Source organism: Mesoplodon mirus (assembly GCF_964341445.2).
Source record: "Mesoplodon mirus genome assembly, chromosome: 2".
NCBI classification, from domain to species: Eukaryota; Metazoa; Chordata; class Mammalia; order Artiodactyla; family Ziphiidae; genus Mesoplodon; species Mesoplodon mirus.
Genome location: NC_138977.1, coordinates 128129040 through 128152801, shown reverse-complemented (window position 1 = coordinate 128152801; position 23762 = coordinate 128129040). Strand labels below are relative to the sequence as shown.

The window sequence follows — 23762 nt, the reverse complement described above, 5'->3', positions numbered from 1 at the left end:
ACAATCCAAATAATTTGCAGATTCTGTAAAAGTTTAGTATCCACCTTTTATGACAGTATCACGTCATTAAAATCTTTTAGACAAAATTTTCTAAAAGTTAAACATACAATGGGATGGGAGGAAACGATATTCTGGGAGAAGACAACTCTGCTCTTAGTTTACAGTCTATTTATAGTTTGGTTTTGATATGGAGTATTTTGCATTAAATACTCATGTTTTGTTTGTATGTTCTCACTTGGGAAGTTGTAATATATCATTTATAAGTCCTGAACCCACAGCATAACTGCTGAGGTGCAGTGTTAAAAAAGATAGTTATGGATGCGTTAAAAAGTGAAGTAGATTCGTGTCCAATCACATACGGCATACCTCAGAGACACTGGGGGTTCAGCTCCAGACCACCAGAATGAGTATCGCAATAAAGCAAGACATGAATTTTTGGTGTCCCAGTGCATATAAAAGTGGCGATACTATAGTCTACTAAGTGTGCGATAACATTATGTCCAAAAAAAAGCAGTGTATATACTTTAATTGAAAAATACTTCATTGCTAACAAAATTTAGCCATCATCTGACCCTTCAGTAAGCCATTATCTTTTTCGGAGGGTTTGAAATACCGTGAGCGTTACCAAAGACACAGACACAAAGTGAGCAAATGCTGTTGGAATAAGGGCGCCGATAGACTTGCTTGACAGCGGTGCTGCCACAGACCTTCAATTTGTATAAAACAAAGCATCTGCAGAGTGCAGCACAGTAAAAGGAGGTATGCCCATGAGTCTCTGCTGCACTTGTTTTTCAGAGGTTTCTTGGTGTGGTGCAGGAGGCGAGTCAGTGCACTTGCAAAGGGGGAAGAGTATCTTATTCTCATGAGGACTGGCAGCACTGTGCACCGAGTCCGCACAGAAAAGGTTACAACTGTGGAGGACGACGATATAATCAAGGGGCTGAAGGACAGATGAACCACAACCACAAAGGACCTGCACTGTGAACTTGCTGTGTTGGCTGTGGAACTAAAAGTAGGATTCCTCTTGCCTCCCAAAAATATGCTCTGTAATGCCCTCCCATAAGATAGACCAGGGGGCTTAAAGGATCACGGGATGCTTTGTACGTAAAAGCCCAAATTTTGTTTTTGTTATCGTTAAACATGACTTGTTCGTATACAGTGATCAGAGACGCACTCTCTGAAGCATGCCAGGTGTCAGAGGCGAGTGGCTGGTAACGAACCAGGTGCCGTTGTCCCTTACATTCTGGTTTCATGGCCAACCCCTTACTGGAACTGCCCCTCTCTTGTCACTGTATCAATGTTGGTGGCTTCTTATTTGCTTGGCCCTTCCTGGAACACTTGATACTGTTGCCCACTGTTATCTTGACCTGAGCTGTCCTGTTAACCATGAATAGTCCCTGGTCTCCATTGCTGGGTTACTCTTCCTCTCCCCTAGCCCGTGTTGTCTTTATATACTTGATGCTTTCCAATCTTTTACTCAGAATTCACCCAGAGTTAAGACCACTCCCCACCCTGAATGGCTTCCAAGCCTATTTATTTCAGAAATATTTTGATGTCTGTCACCTCCAACTCAAATCTAGGTGAAGGAAGAAAGAGCGGTCCAGAGAGAAGCCATCAGTGGCATGGCCCAACGAGGTATGAGTGCCTAAAATATTTAGGGAAAATACATGTCAATGTGTCCATGGCCCGGAGATGCCCAAAACAGGGGTGGCCAGAGAGTAAGGCTTGGGAACGTAGGCAGGTGCTAGGTCAAAGGACTTTAATAAGAGTTTTACGCTTTGGATATTTATCTTTTTAGCAAGAGATGCCGTTGAAGAATTTAAAGCAGTCGCAAGGAAGTGATGGAAGTACACATTTTAGAAAGCTCTCATCTGGTAGCATGGGACTAGAGAGAGGCTTGAGAAGACAAAGCAGTAAGGTAGGGAGGATGGGAAAGGAAGCTGTTTAGAAGGTACCATCAACAGGACTTGGTAAAAGACTGGATATAGGAAGCAAAGGGTCTCGAATGGCCTTCACGCGGTGTCATTTGTTAAGCTAAGAGGAATAGATTTTCGAGAGAGGAGAGTTCCATTGGACACTCAGGAGGAAACAGCCGGCAGGGAATTAAACCCATCTAAGACTTTCAGTCTAGCCTAGAACAATAGATTTGGTAGTAAAAACCACATGCGTGGATGAGGTTATCTAACAGTTATGTTGAAGCAAAATCGTAATGATAAATATAACTACTCTACGAGGAAAAGAGCCCCGTGGTAAGTACTACCTTTAAATGGGAAAGCTGAAGGAATACAAAGTAGGCTAAGAAAGTAGAGTTGGTCAGGCAGGAAGTAAACCAGAAGGGGGGGTGTCACGGGAAATCAAAGGGGAATTTTAAGAAGTAGGCTGATCACATGAAAAAATGAAGCCTCTGTTTGATGTGACTGTTGGGTTGCTGGAGACACCAGTGGGAACTGTTTCTAAGCAGAACTGACGGCAAGCTTCTGAAGAATATGGGCTGTTGGAACAAGGCAACCAAGGAGGTGTGAAAGGGGGGAAGATGGTGAGTACAGGGGGAGGCACACCTGCCTCCTTCCCAAGACGGCTGTTTGTTAAGGATGGAGGCTGGAATACGTAGATGCTCTTGCAGCAAGGGGTCCAGAAACGGAGTTCACAGCTCATGACCTCAGTGTTCTCTCTGAAGAGGTATACTGGCCATTTGGTAAGCAGGGTGGTGGCGAAAAGGCTGGGGACTGCTGCTGGAAGGCAACCCGAGGAATAAATGGGCCGACTGCTGGTCACTGTTCAAAAGCCTGGCCAGACTGGAAAATGTAGCCGCGTCAAGTCATTGTTATGTGGTTCTTCTCTGATACACTGGACACAAAAAGCAAATGTAAGTTATAATGACTAACTAACAGTTGGAAGGGTTACGATTAAACGCCATACCGCTGCTAAGTCCAATCAGAAGAAACACTCTGATCGGTATATACTGTCAACATGTGTTTCTAAATCTAGACCTTAGGTGAACTTACGCTGAAAGAGAGACAAAAATTTTCAGGTTAGAGTGGTGGAGGTAAGCAAGTAGCCTTGGCTTAACCTAATTAAAACCAATCAGTAGTACAGCACAGGCAGAAAGAACTGCTCATTTAAAATGTTTCATTAGTTATCCTCCACGTGATTCAGATTCGTAGCAAATACATTATTACCAAAATCCATAAATGTCCAAGTGCCTAAAATGCTCAGCATTTGGGGAGGGGTGTAGGCATGACGCAAGTTACAACCTTTGCCCTAGAAGAGGATTATGGGAGACGTAGCTCAATGAAACTTCAGTGCAATAAAGACAATACAGTTAAGCGTCAAGGCATATGATACAGATTTTGAAAGCTGAAATATTTAGGAAATGTTTTTAAAGGAGGTAGAATTTGAGATTAACCCCCAGATGGGATAAGAATCAAGTGAGTTCTTCTCTGAGCTTTTATTAAAAGGTACCATCAAGTATGTTTATGGAAAAGAAAAGGTTACAAAGGGAGCTGTTATAAAAATCTTTGTTGACCTAAGTAGTGTCTGACCAAAAGCGCAATTAAAGGCCACAAAATATTAAGTATCGGTTTATTTAAATTTCTAAAAGATGTAAAAATAGACTTTTCTTTGTAGTAGAAAGAGCATTAAAGTGTGGAGTCACAGGACCTAGTTTGGTGTGAAATTACGTTCCTCTGGTCCCTCCACTTCCTAATTTGTACAAGGGCTCGAGTATTATTCATTCTTCCTCACCCTCAAAAGGTCTGAATGAGAAACAAATGGTCTGATTGGAAATATAAATTAAGTGTGGCCAACATTAAAATAATAAATTCATTATGTAAGTAGAACATTATAATAATTACATGATAGTAATTAGAAAGGAAGTGGAAACATGCAGATTACTTGCTAAATATTAATGTAATGGAACAAAACAGAAGTAGAATTTCTTCACGCAGTAGTTGGGAAGGAGAAATAGGACTTCTGTTACTTTGTAACTAAAACAGTATGTTTATAGTAGCTTTTGAATATTGTTATAAATATCACCAGAGACAAGATAAATTTCATTTCTATATTTCAGAAAACCTACTTGAATACACTTTGAAACAAGAGTACAACAAAATAGAATATACTTCAAATGTTGAATATACAAACTATTATAGTTCAAATCTGAACACTGGTACTTTCCCCTTAAACTTCAACTAAACAAAAAAAAAAAAAAAAAAAGAAAGGAAGAAAGAAAACGCCAGGCATTAGAGCTACCTGACAAAAATTCATGCTGAGCCTTAACTTCCAAGTGACAGGAGAACTGAAACGGATTATGTCTGCGCAGATGCCAGGGCGAAGTGAGTGACACAGGCACATTTACAGCAAAAGGAAGGCCAGAGCCAACTGTTAATTTGTCCACAATTAAGAAACTGACAGACTTAAACTACCATATAAAATGTTACATGTATATTCTATAACAATACTGTGCTAGGTACAAGATTTTTAAAATTTTTCTTTTAATAAAAAAGCTTTACACAAACAAGCCATTAGCTTATTTCAATAAAGAAAACCGAAAATTAGTCTAAGGCCTTTGTTTTCAGCTTAAGCTATATGATAAAAAAAAAAAATCGCACTAGATCTTTTTTGCTATCTCTTTCTGAAGCTTTTGGATCCATTCTTCAATTCACATTCTAAAATACCTATATTAGCAGTCTTCACATAGCACCAGTTAAGTGAGTTCTGTGTGAACACAGTAATAATTGCTGGTATGCATATAAAATGCATCAAAAATTGCTATATGTAACAATGAGATCACCCATCCCAATCCCTCCCCACTGAAAACTATATAACCTCTTACAGAATGTTAGTGTTCCAAGTCTTAGTGTAACTTGATATTGTAGTGAGTTGCTTGGTCCCTTTCAATCCTTTTTCTTATTGACGGGTTCAGTTGTTTCCTACTGTAAGAGGCAGTTTTCTGTCAGCGTCTCAACATGTAGTTCACTTCCCACTGAAACATGGGATAGGTAATTTATTTCCAGTAAGTTTGATTGTTTTCTTATATGCATTAAAAATGTTTTAAAGTCTTTTGACTTCTCTTGATGACATCCTTGCAAATGCTTAATGTCAGGACTGTCACTAACATTCTAACGTCCATGGGAGAGCTGCTCTTTTATTTCTCACATGTCACTAGTCCTTCTGTTTTCATAGTTACAGGAAGGGCAAGAGCTGAAGGCGCACTGACAACCACTACGTGGGTCACTGTCTTATTTCCATCTGCCGGTTTTTCCTCCTGTACCAGCTGCAAAGTTTTCACATCATGTTCCTGCTTTTTGGCCACTGCTTCCGATTTAATCTCTGGCCCTTTTATGACGGCGCTGATAACTCGGGGAGGAGTCTGGCCAGATGCCTGTTGAGGCGGCACTGCCAGCCTCATGACAGGCGCGCCATGGGCTATTGAAACCGGGGTGAGCGCTCTCACCGCCAGTGGCGTTCCAACAATGTTAATGCTCCCTGATCCAGGCAGGTTTGATTTTGTCTGCAGCTGACACTGTGCGAGCTGTGTAGCTGGGATGGTAATAATTTTGGCAGGCTGCATGGTGATTTTGTCTCCATTTTCAGTGGAGGCTGGCATCACAGTAGGGATTGTCTGAATCACCACCTTCGGAGAGGCCGCTGTTGTTGGGCTAGTGCTGGTTATCAGGGGTGCACCTGCATTAACTGACTGAACGGCCACAGTTGAAATCTTCTGCCCCAACGATGTCATTACAACAGGCACTTGCATTGCCACACGAACTGTCCTAGTAGAGGTAAAAAATAAAGTTGATTATATTTCATGTTAAACTATAAAATAGGTCTCTTGAGCAAAAAGATGAATGCAAATCCAAAACATATAAAACTAGTGCTCCCAAATTTTACAAATGTACCGAAAACCCCTTAAGTTTAGAGTATGAAATACCATGAGACGAATATATTTTAAAAACTAAAGCCTAGGGCTTCTCTGGTGGCGCAGTGGTTAAGAATCGCCTGCCAATGCAGGTGACACGGGTTCGAGCCCTGGTCTGGGAAGATATCACATGCCGCGGAGCAACTGGGCCTGTGAGCCACAACTACTGAGCCTGCGTGTTTGGAGCCTGTGCTCTGCAACAGGAGAGGCCGCGACAGTGAGAGGCCCATGCACCGCAATGAAGAGTGGCCCCTGCTCGCCGCAACTAGAGAAAGCCCTCGCACAGAAATGAAGACCCAACACAGCCATCCATCCATCCATCCATCCATCCATCCATCAATCCCTAAAGCCTACGTTAAATTCCATCCGTAAGACCCTAAAAATCCATTCAGGTTAGAGGAGACATCTACTTTAACAACAACAACAAAATACATTTAAAAATGCCAAGCACTTTTCAAAGTCCTGACAACAGTGAGTTCTTAGAATGCAAATATTAAAAAAGGGAACATATCATTTCTGCCAAAGAGTTTTCTAAAAATTAAACCCGTTACAACTAATGGTTTCCCTCACTTACCTTGGAGCTGCTGTTGCTGATACAGATGCGGTAGTAGTAGGAGACCTGGACGAAGCATCATGACCAGGGGGAGTGATGTTCACAACTCTAGCTACACCCTTCTCTGCTTTGGAGCAGTTCAGAGGAGATGAGTTTTTCCCACCACGCACAGAAGTTGCTGCTTTCAAGAGACTTTCTGCAGACAGTGACACTCGTTCTAATGATTTTTCATCAGCAGCTGCTGCTAAATCTTCATTACAGGTTTCACTTTTGTCATCATCTATGACCACTATGTTCTTGGGCATATCCTTGAACTGATATACAAGCCTCTGTCCTTCAACCTTTGCGAGAATACCCCTTTGGTAATAATATCTGTCAGGAAAAAGTACTAAATAGATCAAGTACATTACATTTGTTCTCCCCACCTCCCTACCCTCCAACAAAAACACCATGTAGAAGAGATGCTAACAGAAACATTCACTGATTCTAGTAAGAGATAAGGAGGAACTCACACTGCCTGGATTGTTCAAAAGGCTAAGAATTTGAAGTAGGAATGAAATTAGAACCTGGTGCCACTGGTCTTATATAACCTTGAGATCTGTAAAGTAGCTAAAAGCTCATTCTTAAAGGAAGTAATTTAACCTAAATACAGAATATCTTACTGTACAGCTGGCCCTCCATGTCCCTGGGTTCCTCATCCATGGATTTAACTAACCCATGGATCGAAAATACTCGGGGAAAAAAGAATTCCACAAAACAGCAAAACTTGAGTTTGCCAATGTGATAGCAATTATTTACACAGCATTTACCCTGTGTTAGGTATTACATGTAATCTAGAGATGATTTCAAGTATACAGGGGATGTAGGTGGGTTATAGGCAAACACTACGCCACTTTATAGAAGGGATTTGAGCATCCATGGATTTTGGTATCTGCGGGGGGTCCTGGAACCAATCCCCCTCAGGGACGACTGAATTTTACAGACACTGGTAAAAACTTAGTTCTGATTTACATAGGTTATAAAAACAATCTCATGTTACATGGAAAAATTACCTAAGCCATGCTTAATAGAAGTGAATCTGTGGTATATATGAATACTGTCACTAAACTATGTTCATTTACAAAATACCCTTAATTAGAATAAGCCACGTGCATTACAAAGTTATGTGGGTTCCTCCAACTGACAAAACTTAAGAGAAAGTTTCATATCAAGATAAATCCATTATAGTAAGTTTGCAGGAACTAAAGAGCAAATTCACAATTTGGAAACTATTTTGTTTGGGTTTAATTTTCTGAAAGGTGCACATTTCCCACAAAAATGGATTTTCCAATGGTGTTGGAAATTTTAGCCGTCTAGACCAAACTCCTGTCTCCCCACCTGCGTCCATATACAAGAAGCTCCTCTAGAAAATCCCCCCCAAATTACAAGCAAGGGATTTTAACAGCTTCTCTTTAAATAGTTAATAGACAATATTAAGAGATATGTAAGTTTTGTCTGAAAACTCTTTCTTTTGGGTTCTTACCTCAGAGCTCGTCCCATAGTTTCATAGTTCATGTCTGGCTTGTTCTTATGCTTTCCCCAAAGCTTAGAGACAGCCTTTGAATCCACAAGCTTGAATATGCCTTTTTCTCTCTGAGTCCACTTAATATACCGGGGACAAGTATTTTTATCTTGAAGTAGATCTAAGAGAAACTCCCACAAATAGGTTGTGTTTCCTTTGAAAACAATCATAGATATTGATTAAAGATTAATTAACATAATTAAAAGCAAATATTTACTTATGCTGGATAAAAAAATCAATTAATTTACCATTGGTGAAGCACAAATGTACCGAGAGTCTGTCATGAAATACTTGACTAGATTGGCAATCATTTGTACAGTGTCAAATTGTGTTGTCTAGTAAATAACAACAATTCAAAAAATAAACAATAGTTTGAAACAATATAAGCTATAACATAAGGCCAGGCACAATTATATTTCAAATGAATGATAGAAAATAATGTCTGAGGTTTCAGGAGTGAACATAAAGTGGATTGTTAAGACATTATCAAGTCTTGGAAGATGGCTAAGATTTGCATAGAAGGAAAGGAAGGACTCTAGGTAGGTAAAATAAGAAACTGAGTCCCAAAGGGAAGAGAGCATCACTCTTCTTTTCTTTTCTTTTCTTGGAAGGTTGGGGAAGAGTAGTGGGCAGTGGTTATGAGAAGACTAGAAGACTAAAAACAGGCTGCTGTTTTTCTTTTATTCCCTTTGTAAGCCTCTAGGTGCAGAGGTTCTTAAATTGATGAAAGAACAGAAGAGAGTCCCGAGAAGAAGATCAGAATACATATGCCACCAGTGAGCCACCAGGTCATCTCCAGGCTCCTACTCAATAACCCTTTACTATCATCAAATCTAGATCCAAGTTACGGGCTACATGAGAAGAACCTTGAGGGTGGGAGGCTTCCACATCAAGCCACTGCTGCTACTCAATCGAAACGCTGATGTTTTTCTCCTCTAGCATTTCATTTTCATCCTGTATTTCCCTGAAAATTCAGTCAATCCATTAACCCATAGTTGAGCCCCGTGTACATCTACTGACTTTAAAAAAATTAACCTTCAACTTTACAATGTTATTTGTATCTCTTCAACTTTACTATGTTACATTTGTCCATCAGCACAAATACCTAAAAACCCTTAGTATCAAACCGTGCATAACTTTCAACTACATCACTCTCAACTTAATCAAGATATGTAGCTGGGGCAGTTTTATTTTATGACCTAGAGATTATAAGAACTTATTCTGGAAGAAATTTTTGCACAACAGACAATGCCTTGCACACAGTGGGATTTGAGTACTTCTGTGTCTACTGAATTAATCAGACTCATCAACATTCTTTAGGTTGTCTTTAAATGCTTCGCCCTAGTTCCCATCCCAAAGTTAAAATTAACAATTCTATTTCTGGTTTTAAGGAAAACAAGTTCGAAAGGGAAGCCTTCTTTATCAGACAAGGTAGTTCACTAAGTCTATGCAGACATTATCATTATAATTTTGCAGAAGAGGAAACACTGACTGGATTTTTAATCCAGGGGTGACTGTAATCACTTTAATCTTCACATTTCAACAGGTTGCCTCAAGTTTAATAATACAAAACTGAAATTTTAATGAAAGGTGATTTTGACTGGTAAAAATAGGTTATCACAAAATTTTTTGCCAGTTTTAAACATAAGGTCTTTGAATACAAGAGACACCACTGATGATGGGAATAATTTTTTTTAAAGTAATAACTGGGACTTCCCTGGTGGCGCAGTGGTTAAGAATCCGCCTGCCAATGCAAGGGACATGGGTTCAAGCCCTGGTCCGGGAAGAACCCACATGCCGTGGAGCAACTAAGCCCGTGCGCCACAACTACTGAGCCTGCGCTCTAGAGCCCGCAGGCCACAACTACTGAGGCCTGCACACCTAGAGCCGGTGGTCTGCAACAAGAGAAGCCACCGCAATGAGAAGCCCACGCGCTGCAACTACAGAAAGCCCGCACACAGCAACAAAGACCCAACGCAGCCAAAAATAAATAAGTAAATAATTTTTAAAGTAATAATTGTATATTTACAGTTCAACTTAGTAATACTACTATTATGTAAGTTTTAAAGTTTTCAATATAAATTAAAAGATAAAACCTAAGATACCAGAAATGTAAAACAACCATAGACACAGAAGAAAATAAAAGTATCCTAAATCTGTCCCAAATTGAATAAACAGTTCCTAAATAAATAAGGGTTTACTGTAACTGGATTTTTTTTATTTTTTATTTTTTTGTCTAAATTTCTTGGTAGGCTTACTAGACTTAATTTTTTTTTTTTTTTTTTTTTTGCGGTACGTGGGTTTCTCACTGTTGTGGCCTCTTCCGTTGCAAAGCACAGGCTCCGGACGCGCAGGCTCAGTGGCCATGGTTCACGGGCCCAGCCACTCCATGGCATGTGGGATCTTCCCGGACCGGGGCACGAACCCGCGTCCCCTTGCATCGGCAGGTGGACTCTCAACCACTGCGCCACCAGGGAAGCCCTTAATTTTTTTTTTTAATAGAGATTTAATTTTTGCTTTTATTATTTAAAATGAGATATATCAGACTACCCGTTGAGGATGCAATAAATTTGAATATACGAATCCAAAATGTATCCAACTATTGAAAACATTCATGGAAGTGATAAAATTTTGGTTATCAGATTATCAGAACACACCTAAAACCCTTACTAAGATCACTTGAAATCAACTTATGCAACAAATGACCACAGCAGAGAATGTAGAAGGCTTATTGTTATTTTTGTGCTTAATGAGAATATACAAACTCTAAAGCAAACATGTTAAATTTTTGTTCTAAGATCCTTACTGACATGACTGAAATCTGCTGGTTGGAAAACTAAATTCACCTTGCTTCTATCAGTTAAGAGAGTATGGAGAAATGAAGTCTTAGTTTTGTAAAACTTTCAATTCTAAGTGACTCTCCATGAGGATGCCTGCCGTTATACATACACACATCCTCCAGAACAACAGCTCTTAATACAGCTGTGTATCAGATTGCAGTTAGGGCCTTTTCCAAATTCAAACGCTTGCCCACCTCCACTCCCTGCAGTTTATCTAGGCCTCCACTCCCTACAGTTTTATCTCAGTGGAGTAAGGACCAGGCATAGATAGTTTGAAAAAGCTCCGCATGTGATGCTCATACAGCCCTGATTAAGAACTACTACCAGGGCTTCCCTGGTGGCGCAGTGGTTGAGAGTCTGCCTGCCGATGCAGGGGACACGGGTTCGTGCCCCTGTGTGGGAAGATCCCACATGCCGCGGAGCGGCTGGGCCCATGAGCCATGGCCGCTGAGCCTGTGCGTCCGGAGCCTGTGCTCCGCAACGGGAGAGGCCACAACAGTGAGAGGCCCGCGTACCGCAAAAAAGAACTACTACCAAAGACAGTACTCTCACATGTGCGTGTACTAGAAGTAATTTTCCTACAAATGTACTTGACTAAAAAAAACACCATCTCACCTACAAAACAGCCCTCCCCAAATTACCTTTTCCTTCTCTGGGTTTCTTCTTTATACCTAACTCAGGAGACCCATTGGAAATTGGCGATTGCTGGGTCTTTGGTTTACGGCCAACTGGAAATAAAAGATATTGAAACCACACGTTGAAAACAGGAAAAATAACAGAAGCATGATAGCAGGCTTTTTGATAACAAATTATTCATGAAACTGGATACTAATCTATGGATTAATATATTCAGTGTATATAAAAGTTGCTTTTAAAAGAACATGAAAAGCACTTCTGCAATTTTAGATTACAGCAGTTAGTGGATAGTAATGTCAATGTACATGGCAAGTCAGGCACTACTAACCCATTATTTACATGGTCAGAGCCTCAATTTGCTAACCTTTTCCAATAATGTAGCAATGGAAACAAATTCTAGTACAAACTTTTGTTTTCTGTTCTACAGAATTGTTAGAAAAAGCTTTACCTACCGATTGCAGAGGATCTGATAATCTGCGAAGCCCTTTGAGCTCAAATGAGGAAAAGTAAAAAATATTATTTTAAACACTCTCTACTGCTCTGAGCCAATCAATTCACCAGAATTTCAGCATAAATTTCCCCACCTCAACGTGCAGGTACATTATAAGGATAAAAAAATCTTCCAAGCGATTACTTCGTAGGTCTAGTAGATGTTTGCGCTCTTCCTTTTGTTTCCCCTCACTTCTGCCATAAGGCTCTCTGAGAGAGACTAGCATCCACAATGAACAGAAAAGCAAGAGCTATACTTCTCTACAGTAAAGAAAGCTTAAGCCTGAAATGTGTTGTATTCAACCCTCAGCCCTGCCGGATCAATGCTGGCAGTGAGGGGAAGCCTCAGGAAAGAGACTCGGAATATTACATATACTATTACTGATTTGGTGATTTGTCCTAACATCTGGGATTTCTGATGTCTCCACTCTTCATTAGCAAGGATTATCTAGAGCTAAATTAAAGTGCCTTAATTTATATGTCAAAAAGCATAGTTATTATATTCTAGGATTTCATTAAGACATATGCTTTGGCAAAAATTAAAACAGAAAGTTTACTGGCCTCCCTTGTTAAAACAGAGCTTAATTTCTCAATTTAAATAATACTTATATGTACAAATCAGTCAGTTAATAAGACTGACGTCTTCACCATCTCCTAAATTCAATCACAAAAGCCCAACTTCCTTAATGGAAAGATTAGCCCCAAAAGGCTTATTCTTATAAAGCAGCATTTCCCAAATGGTATTACGTGAGAAATAGGTTATTCATCAGTAGGAAAAACGGTTCTACAGTCAAATTAACTTTTAGAACCGCATGCTGTCTTCTCTTGGAGATTTACAATGCACATTAGTATATTAAAGGCTCTAGAAATAAAAAGAAACTTCTACTATTAAAAAATACCTACCTAACTTTGTATGTCCCAAAGGTACTTAACCACAAATGAATAATTAACGATGTTGCATGTAATTTTTAAATTGTCATTCATTAAGACCACCTATTTTCAAATACGTAATAAGATTAGTATTAAATTGGCAAATTACTTCCTGGTTTATACCATACCACCACATAGGCAGATCAACCTGTTTATCTAGAGGTCTTGGTTCCCTAAATGATCTCAGCTTTTCAGTCTTTTCCCTCTTCATTTAAATCTAAAATTTTCTTAAGTATTTTGTAATAGCTTCCATAAGACAACCAGCCGAAGGCTATAGAGGGCAGTGGGTAAACAGGGCTATTTATATGTATTCCTTTTGTTTTTAAACATTTACAGCAGGAAGTAATTCTTCCTTCTAAACTCTCTCATTCATGCCTTTCTCAAATACATATTATCTACATTGTAAGAGGGAAGGTGCTCTGTCTTATTCTCCACTGTGTACCTCACAGCAAATGAGGCACAGACCTGTGACCATCACAGCAATTTGAAACACTGCTACCTAATAGATCAAAGATAATACCATTATTTCTAAAACAAGTTTTCCCTTATTGTTGCCTTTGATTTTTCTTTTCCCCCATTCCAAAATGTGAAGAAAGAGATAAGGAAGAAAGCGGAATTAGATGAGTACCCATTTATACAGAATTTCATTTCTTTCAAGTTTTACCTTTGATTCAAAGAGAAAAAAAACCCACTCAGGATGCTGGAGATGGACTGGAGCCTGTGCCTCACCCGCTGGGGTCAGATGAGCACAAGTCTCAGCAGGCGTCAAGTAACAAGTGGAAACGCTCTTTACCCAAAAGGTGAGTCCATTCCCCTCACAAGTCCCTACGGGCAATCTTGGTGTTTTAAGGCCGAAGACAAGGGGAAGAAAATTGGGCTTTTTACTTTAACGCCCACAAAAAGAGTAGGAAGGTAAGATTATGAAAAATAGAGAAAGTCAGGAATAATTTTTTTTTTTAAGTAACCAAATACCTAAAAGGATCAGAAAGTAGAAAAATGGGCAGTGAACCTCTGACCTTCCTTCTGTGTATCAAGCACCTATTATAATCTCATTCTGCAGGCACCTACTTTTAGGGCTCAAATCTAACTCCTTTAAACAGTATGAACATGTTAAAAGACAAAATCTTAATTCTTTGAGAATATCTAATTAAGATAACATCAATCATAAATCTACAGCATATATTTCCTATGTCCTGTGATGGGGGGAGAAAGATACCAGAAAAAATTTCACCCAATATCCCAGAAATTTATAAATACACTCTACCTTTCTTCTTTTTCATTGGTTCGTGGCTATCCGGTGACGTAGGAAGAGGAGAGGTATCCATTGGTTCAGATTCTTCAGTTGACACCTCCACTACAGTTTCTGTAATGACATCTGGCCTCATAGCAGCATGGATAAATTCTGGAGTTGATACACAAGGAGGGACAAACACTTCCACTATAAAAAAAAGTTGAAAAATTAAAATTTCCCACCCCCATTAATGCCTCTCAATACGGACAATTCAATATTTAGTAGAGGTGAGGTTATTAAGAATTCATCAAAGCAGGATAAAAACTTGAAGTTCATTTGTTGAATATACAATATGGTCTAAAGTATGTAAGTAAATAAATGCAAAGAAAATCGACTTGAAGGAAATGTTAATCTTCCGGGTAAAGGGGGAGATCATAAGTAGTCAACCCCCATGCTTCACACTTTTAGATACTTTCAAGTTCACTGTAGAAGACTTTGGATTATTTTGACAATTGGGAAAACATTTGAAAATAAAAGAGTATAATAGTGAGTTAATAATTACTTTCCTTCCACTCACTCATCATTATTCTCTAACTAGGAAGAACATGCACCTGGTATAACATTATAGTAATAAACGTACATTTAGGGAAAAGTAAGCACAGTTCATTTCAAAATATGAAAAGAAAACCTGCTCATTACAGCCAAATGAATATCATCTTTCAATATTTAATATTTTATTTACTGGAACAGTCCCTGATATTTTGGGTCACTAAAATGGTCCATACAGATTTTCTATTACATAAAATGTTGCTCTGGCTTCCTTTCAATGTGCATGAATAACCAGGATATGACATTTCTATTTCAGTTAATACATACTCTCATGGATTAATATACTGACCAATATGCCCTAATCTTCTTCTCATATCCCTGAATAATACACAGGATTCCTACTTTAACTAAAAAGTACGGTTGATCTTAACATATGTTGTAAATCCCTAAAAGAAAGGGCCAATCTTAACTGTATTAAGTCAAATTAACATTTGGGCATTAAAATCAGGACAAATTAAAATTAGGACAAAAAGACTCTCAAAGGCAGTCTTTAAAAAGGGGGCCAAAAAAAAAAAAAAGGAAAACGTGCAGCCTGAAGGGAGTGTGAGGAAACACTGGAAGCTGCGTCCGCCCTCCCTCAGGGAGCACTCCCTGGGGTCACTGCCCATTTACCACTGAAGGAAGGACTGAACGTGGTCACAGGTGGCAAATGCTCCCAGCTGCCATTCTCTTAAGGTTTATAATTTACCCAGAGTTGAGGAAATAAGACATGATGGTATAAACAGCAATGTAACAGCCATCTATTTGTCTGTCTATAGTGGACGTTTCTGTTTCATTTATTTTGAAAATTAAGGATTTAAAGTATTTAAGATTTGGGAACATTGACAAATAAAAATCAATTACTACTGTCACAGGTATTTATGTATTATAGACTTTGAGAACACCAACAATCCCCTTGGATTACCAAAAACAAAAACTTTCTTTCTAGATACATAAAGTGATGTGATATGTTTAATATAAAAAAGAACAGTTCACATACCAGGACTTCTTGAATCTCTCAAGCAGGTAGGAGATTCCATATGAAGCAGGGCTTCAGCAGCTTCAATTGTCTTATCTGTACAGTGTGCATTACTGCTATGAACTGATGCTTCCACTGGGGGGAAAATAAGTTCTACTCAATAAAAATGCACTGAACACGTTATTAAACTCTCACGTTAATAACTCTAAATGAGTCATTAATACATATTAGCCCATATAAATTACTTACAGAAATAATTTTAAAACCAAAACAACCTAGTATCTATACTTTGTAAAATGAATGTTGATTATAAAGCAACTACTGAGATTGATTAGAAATTTCTGAATCTTATCCAAAGGAAAACAAAGACCCTTGAAATTTGAACCCTGTATCAATTTTAGGCCAAAACTAACTTGCGGGGTAGGGGAGGGAGAATGGTTGTAGATTAACAGTTCTATGAGGTCAATTGTAATTTTAATATACTGCTACTAAGTAAACACCTAGCAGAATCAGTCAGGAACTCGTATTTCTAAATTAGTTTAATCAATTAGTTCAATTCTTACAGACCCTCCTAGTGAGTGCACCAGAGAACTTGGGAATTTTCTTCACAGTAACTGCTTTCTTCTTCAAGATCTCTCTGGACTTTGCTGGGTTTTACCCAAGAAATTTAGAAAGAAAGAAAGAAAAAAAAGAGAGAGAGAGAGAGAGCGCCTATGTTTTTTTTTCCTCTCCATGAAGCCTTTTCTAGTTCTACCACCTCTTGTAACTCTCTTCTAACACTTACTTTATGCTTTGCTGATTAAATTATTTGTGAAACAGTAAAGTGTACAGCAGTGGTTTGGTTTTCCAGGCCCGAAAGCTTGGGCTCTAGTCTCTACCACTTAGAATTTCTGTTACCTTAGGCCAGCAATTTAATTTCTTGTAAGGCTCAGTTTCCTCTTTCACCAAACAGGAATATTACTTACCTCATACAGTTGTGAGAATTAAATGCAGTGATTCCCTTAAAAAACATGTAAAATATCTCACATATAGATAAGAATTCAATAAATGGTGATAATTTCTTATCACCATTTAAGCTCCGTGAGATCAGGGAGGGCTATCTTAATTCATTTACATCTGTTATGGTTCCTAACAGACCTTTCATAAAGGAGGCATGCAAGTGTTTCTTTCATGTTTTGAAGTTAAGGACAACCCATAGACCTTACAGGAAAAATAGCAATTCAAGCACAAACTCATTATCCTAATGATATAATTAATTTCACATCCTGACTTGAAATATTCTGCTTGGTAAGAGGTTCTGAAACATGAATATGTTAACAGTCTCTAATTTGATAAATTTTTCTCAAGATGTCCTCTAAAGGACTAAAAGAAAATATTTATACGAATTTCATAAAGCCATATTATAAATTTACAAGTTCTACAACACTAAAGATATGAATCTTTTAAAATTGTTTCCAGTAAACTTTTAATTGAAAACAACTTTTCCACTTAGTCTCAAAATTCACCGAGTGCTAAGGCCTCGGCCTTCCACACCGGCCATCTGGAGAGCATTCACAGAAAATCCAGTGACCGCTTCACCACCTGCTGCACAACATCCACACTCTCAACCAAGGTACCGGGTCTCTCCAGTTGCTCTTTCCATTTATGGAAATCTGCTCAAAGCTAAACAGTTCCAGAGAGGCAGCCAAACCTCTAAGTAAATCTATCTTTAGGTGACCCTGCTTACTCTTATCTGCAGCTTCACTGAAGCACAGGATTCAATCAGTCCTTCTAGCTCAACTTTAAGAAATTTACTATTAGTGAGTATAAAATACATTACCATTCTCAAGTAGTTTTTTCAAAGTACCTCCCCCTGCAGTACTCACATGCACTAAAGAACCTTGGGAAGCAGATTCTCAGGTTTTAAAAGTTTATTCTAGGAACTTCATTCTCTTTAAAGTCTGCTTGTGTTGCAATTTAGCTGTTGTCTTAGGTGCTATTAATAAACCATCCTGGGTAAACTAATTCCTTATGTAATTGTATTAAGACACACCCTAAAAACTCTACCATATTAAAGTAAGAGCTTTGAGTATTTGATAATAATACAGCAATAGAATTTTACCAGATATTTTAATGTTTTAAGTTATAAACAAAATGAAATTTACCAACAGCTATATATTATGCTGCCCTGAGCTCTTGTGCAGTTTGAGGTATGTTTTCAAAACTATGATTTCATGTTAGTTATGTCAGTGAAAATTTTCTTGCTATTATTTCCGACCTCAACCTCCCCTTTCTCCCTAAGTTCAAAATACTGTTTCCCTGAAATATTTTATATTCAGAGTAAAACAAATAGAATCCACACAAATTTAAGCAGAAAATTAACTCATTTATACTTTAAATTTAGGATGAGACTATATTTTTAAAAATGCATAAATTCTCTATGAACTATCAATCAGATCTAATACTCTATGTACAGTCAACAAAGGATTGTTAAGGGTTTTACCCTGTGCTATAAACCTGAGATACAAGTGTGAACAGATCTCTGGCCTCGTGAAGCTTATACGAATAGTTCAGAGTATCAAAAACATAAATGGAAGTAAAATATTTCAAAACAAAATAAAGATGCAAAATAATTTGACAGTTTCCAAGAATACTTAACCCAATTTGTTAAAAGTGAGCTCTATCTCTTTTTACTTTTCTTTTGTTGACATAAGTCAACAAGCAGTTTTTGGTAACAGAAATTTAAGAAATACTTTTCCTATTCAAGTTTCCATAATTTTTAAAAACTTTTCAATACTATTTTATTCAGATCAATAATTCAAATACAATTTAAACTAAAATTCAGCACAATTCCTAAGGATAAATATGAATGTAACATTGTTGTGCCATCAAAGTAAGCAAACTTACAAGTGAGGGCTGAAAATTCCTTATTTATCTCTTATTTAAAACTTGATTTTCTGGTGTCTTTCTAGGCCTGCGTATGAAATTTATGGGAGTTTAAAAAAATAAGCAACTCATTTGAAAAATAGAAATGCAGCTAAAAGTAATCTGGCAGGTATCAACTTCTAGTTGCCCCTAGTCAGTGGCACTGCTGGTCAATATTCCTTGAAGAAATAAATATACCAAATAAATTTCCAAACTACTTTAATTTTAATCAGTGTCAAAAATTAAATTTGCTTATGCCCTCCTTTACCATTGGTTAAGAGTCTTATTGTTCCATTTCTAGCTTTCTAATCAACTGGTGTTTGTATGGAGACTATTCCAGACTCACTCGACAGCTGTTACTAAATACCAAACTTGGTAATTAAGTCTGACAAGAGACATACCTCTCAGCTTTGCAGAAGAGAATGCTGGCAATGGATCTAGTTCATAACAACGTTCTTAAAAGTCAAAAATAAAAATTAACAGCAATTTAATTTGAGAGCAATAGGAAAAAACTAGAAAACACTTCACTAGGTGATAGTAGTATTCCCCTACAAGCAAGACCATAAACTAATATTTACAAGGGCATCACGCAGCTACCACACCTGACTCACCACAGCTTATTCTCTAACGCCCCAGGACTGAAACAGTTAATAGGCGAGTGAAGAACACAAACAAACAGAAAGGTAAAGGTCTGGGGCACTCCATCTGTATCCGTTCCCCTTTGACTTTTCTAATCTATACAGCTGCATTATCAGGTTAAAAAGGGAAAGAGAATAAAATCATTTTCTACAGTAGCGCTGTCTGATAAAAATATAACGAGAGCCACGTGTAATTTTTAAAGGTCCAGGAGCCACGTTAAGAAAATAAGCAGAAGGGGAAATTAATACCTTTCATTTAACCCAGTATATATCCAAAACACTGGCATTTCAACATGTAAAAGAGGTTTACATGCAAAGAACATGTAAAGAAGTTTTCCACTGCTTCAGTTTTTATGTTTATATTAAATTAAAAATTTGGTGAATCACCCACATTTCAAATACTCAATCACCACATGAGGCTAGTGGCTATGGTACTGAAAAGTATAGACTAAATAAAACTGTAATTCAGCTATTCTCAAACTTTTCTGGTCAAAGGACCCTTTTACACTCAGATTACTGAGGACCACAAAGAGATTCTGCTTATGTAAGTCCTGTTTAGATACTTATCCTATTTGAAATTAAAACTAAGAAAACTTTAAGTAATATGTTTATGAAAAATAACTTTTCTAAAACAAAGAAAAATTTAGAGAGTAGCTTTATTTTACATTTTTGCAAATCTTTTTAATACATGGTAGAAAACAGTTGGATTCTCATACTTGCTTTTTCATCCGATCTGTTCTATCAAGACATGTAGCCTCTAGAAAACTTCTGTGAACACTTGTGAAAGTGAAAAGGCAAATAATGTCTTAGCGTTACCATGAAACCAATCTGACTTCACGGACCCCCTGAAAGAGTCTGGGGAACTCCCAGAATCCCCCATACCAGAGATCTTAGTATTAAAGAACTGCAGCTGTAATTTATTATCAAATGTAATCAACAACACCCAAATTCCATCCTCATGTTTCTGTAAGTTTTAGCTTCTAAACATAAAATCAGTGTGTAGATGAACAATTATGATTCCATTTCCATAAGTACAACAGTACTTTGTCGACTTACACATGAATGATTTTTTTTAACTCTTCATAAATCAAAAGCACTCTCCTGCCTGCCTCTCTACCAATTAAATTTGTCCCTAAAGGAAACTGATGTTGGATTACCCTGAATGACTCTTTACACACTGATGTTACTCTTTAACTCAATTTCTGTATGAATTTTAGTACTAATGCTGCAATGAATTCTAAAGAGTAATTTCTTAAACACATTTTCAAATAAAGTTTTAAAAAATTTATGCCATTCTTCCAACTTTATTTCAACACATGCTTCATCTTTTCATAGCCTGATAAATTTTTTTTTCAAATTGATGTTCTTTTCAAGATTGACACTAGATATTGCAGTTTACAGTAAATTAGAAGATTTTCAAGTTCAAATTTCATGATGAATTTTAACAAACTAGACAGATTTGTTCTGTCCGTAAAAATACTTAAGGCTGCATTTCCAGAAGAATTTCCCCCTTCCATTCAATAACCATGTTAAAGTAGAACAATACTTCTTTCCTAAGAGTTACCCTATTTCTCAATTCTCAAATTCTCCACTTTCTCAATTTTCAATTTCTCAAAAAAAGGAAGAAAAAAGTCAAGGAATGTACACTTGAGAATAAGAAGGCAGAATATTTTAAATTGAAAATCTTCCAGAAAAGTCAGACCACATGTACACAACGCTTTCGCTAAGTATTAATAAAGTAACATTCATATTTTCCTGCAGACTAGAAATGAGCTTAATTTACTAAATAAACTATATCATAGTCTTATTCAACGTACAGACATGGCCTCAAGCTCCAATTTGGTCCAAAGATTGGCAAAAGAAATTAACACCTCCCCATTACATAACGACCTTACAGACAAATTCACTCATAGAGTGTAATGTAAAGAAATCCAAGCAAAAAGAGAACCTTCGCTTTCCATTAAATATTTCTGAGCCACCTATAGTTTCAGAGTTTTAAAAGTTATTAGGGACCACGTAGTCAATGCTGTTCTCTTACAGAAAACGAAGCCTTAAAGAGCTAGTTTAGTGACAGCTAGATGAAGATCCTTATCTCCTGACTTCAGGGTCAAGGCTCTCTCAAGGCTCTTTCTCCGACACCATGTTGCCAGTGAAAGTTTTATAAAGTATGTCAAGTCTTTACCACACAAAATATTTTATATGTGAAAACGAAAGTGATTTTTAGTAAATAAGCTTATGTATTTCATTCTTTATTCAAATGCCTCTGACAACATACATGTTGATAACTAAAGCGAAAGCTGATAGCTAAAGTTGATAGTTAAGTCTCTGAAGGCGGGAAAATAAAAGCAAAACTATATCCTCTCGCATCTTAACGTCTAACAGTAATGGTAATTCTAAGTGCTTTATACTTATTTAGAAACAACAGTTATGCTAACAATATTCAAGTTAAAGCTTATCTCCTCTAGAAGTTTTCCTTAATAGCATTCTACACTTACCAGGAACCCATATAGCAATCCCTGCAGTTATATTAACATTTATATATTATACAGATTTTCATCTGTCTCCTCAATTAGACTAAATCTTCATGAGCAAGAATTATGTCTAACACTTGATGACTTCCCTCAAGGGAATGAAAAGATACCATTAAGTCCATATACAAATACAAACCTTACAAACATTACCCTCCCAACATCATTGGAAATTGGCAGCAATAAAAATTTAGATCCATGATTCTTCATTTTCTGGGCCACCTTTCCTCCTCCACTTTTAACTCACTGAATAAACCTTGGATAAATCAGCAAACCTGTCTCAAATTTCCTTCTAAAATAGGGTTTATAAAGGAACTTCAGATTACACAAACATGACTGAGAAAATAATTTGAAAACAATTATATGTAATATGTATTCTTTACAGAACATTATAATCACAAATTTCAACTGTAAGGTTTCTATGTACTAAGGAAATGCAGAACTGGAAAACAACATTTAACTTACAAAAAAAACCTGATCAAAAGAAGATAAAACTTTTGTATTTTTGAACTGTAGACTGTCTATATGTTAAACTGTGTATATGTATCCACTCCAAGCAAAATATCTACAGGTAACGTTCAGTTGTGACGATAATTCCAAAAGCTTATGACAAAAATACCTTCTCTTGCCAAAATTAAGCTCTCTTACCTTTACCTTTACAAAATTCTAACTGCGTGGAGTATTCTAAGGTTCTCACAACCACTGGTAACATTTCCGGAAAGGTCCATGTTCAGCACTACTGACCCAAACAATCCATAAAGTATTGTTAGTACCAATAATATAAAGCCAAAAATTCCATCCCTTAATTCATACAGTATTAATGGACTGAACGTACACAAAGAGACCAAGTTCTCATTGTGCTTTGCCTCCTTTTCCTTAATATTTAAGTTCTTGCTCTAATCAGAAAGTAACTGTCAAATGCATTTTAATCACTACTCAGTAAACTGTGATTTTTTTCTTTGGGACCGTGCAGCGTTCTATTTTACAGATTAAGTTCTGTTAAGGGTACATGTAAGTTTATGATTTCTCCCAAACGAACTGAATCACAAGAGTTTCACCAACCAAAGGACCAACTCCCCAACCTAAAAACAGTGGATGGAAAACAGCCGGTAAGATCCTTTACAGCAATCCTCGTCGGTGACTCTTCCCCATCTTCCAATTCCCATCGATGGCGATATGAAAGAGAAGCCAAGGAAAGGAACACTGACGCTCACTGCAGTAGGTAAACCGTACTCAAGCTCCGCTACGCCGACTCAGGGCCCTCGCTGCGCTGTCTGCTATTAAGTAAAGCCGCCTTCTCTATGTAACTTAAGTCCGTGCCCTTCCGCTGCAGCAGTGGCGCCGCACATCCCCCACCGCCGCGGCCACTTCCGTGTTTACACTCCTCTTCCCTCCAATTCCATGCGTACATTGTCAGCTTCACTCCCGCCCAATCTTCATTGGCCCAGCGCGGGCCAGGAGTCCCGCCCCCAGAAACCAACGCTCTTATTCGGAACATCGCGGCGAGCGGATTGGAACCCGAGGCCTGTCAATCCCGGCCGTTCTGTCCTCTCCGAGGCGCTTCCGCTGTGGTGGGAGGCTTGGGGGGGAGGGGGAAAGGGGGCAATTCCGTGAGGAGACTTCCCTGGGGCCAAGACTCCCTCCCGCCCGCCCCGCTCCTCCACCTTCACCCGCTGTTTACAAAAATAAACGTTCTTCTCTGACGCCCCAACGCTCCAGTGCAGGGGTACAAAACATACTCCGTGTCTTTCCCATCCTCCCCCCTGAAAAACCCACCCACGAGGCAAGGGGCATAAGCCTACTTCTCCACAGCCGCCCACTGAACCAGGAAAGGGAGGCGGGCCCCCGAGAGAAACACCCCCCCAGGCCGCTCCACGTTATTAAGGGACCCTCTCGAGAACCGTTACTCCCGAGCCCGCACAAGGTGGGGATGTGAGGAGGAGGGTCAGAGCAATTTTTTGGCGG

The 23762-nt window shown here is 38.2% G+C and overlaps 1 protein-coding gene across 12 annotated transcripts in view; it reads right to left on the bottom strand.

The window, feature by feature from the left end:
* Positions 1–4046: 4046 nt before the first annotated feature.
* The window catches only part of ELF2 (E74 like ETS transcription factor 2), a 96248-nt gene continuing 76532 nt past the window's right edge, over positions 4047–23762 (bottom strand). For 4 of the 12 annotated variants that reach the window (XM_082611308.1, XM_082611312.1, XM_082611309.1 and 1 more), the window contains 7 exons: positions 15749–15862; positions 14194–14367; positions 11963–12001; positions 11516–11602; positions 7996–8188; positions 6495–6845; positions 4047–5774 (listed from right to left, as the gene is read on the bottom strand). In XM_082611308.1, the coding sequence (XP_082467434.1) occupies positions 5147–5774; positions 6495–6845; positions 7996–8188; positions 11516–11602; positions 11963–12001; positions 14194–14367; positions 15749–15862 (1586 nt within the window). In that variant the 3' untranslated portion in view covers positions 4047–5146. Of the gene's footprint in view, positions 5775–6494; positions 6846–7995; positions 8189–11515; positions 11603–11962; positions 12002–14193; positions 14368–15748; positions 15863–22879; positions 23391–23762 lie in introns of those variants that run through there. The other 8 variants (XM_082611313.1, XM_082611311.1, XM_082611317.1 and 5 more) reach the window with 4 other exon arrangements.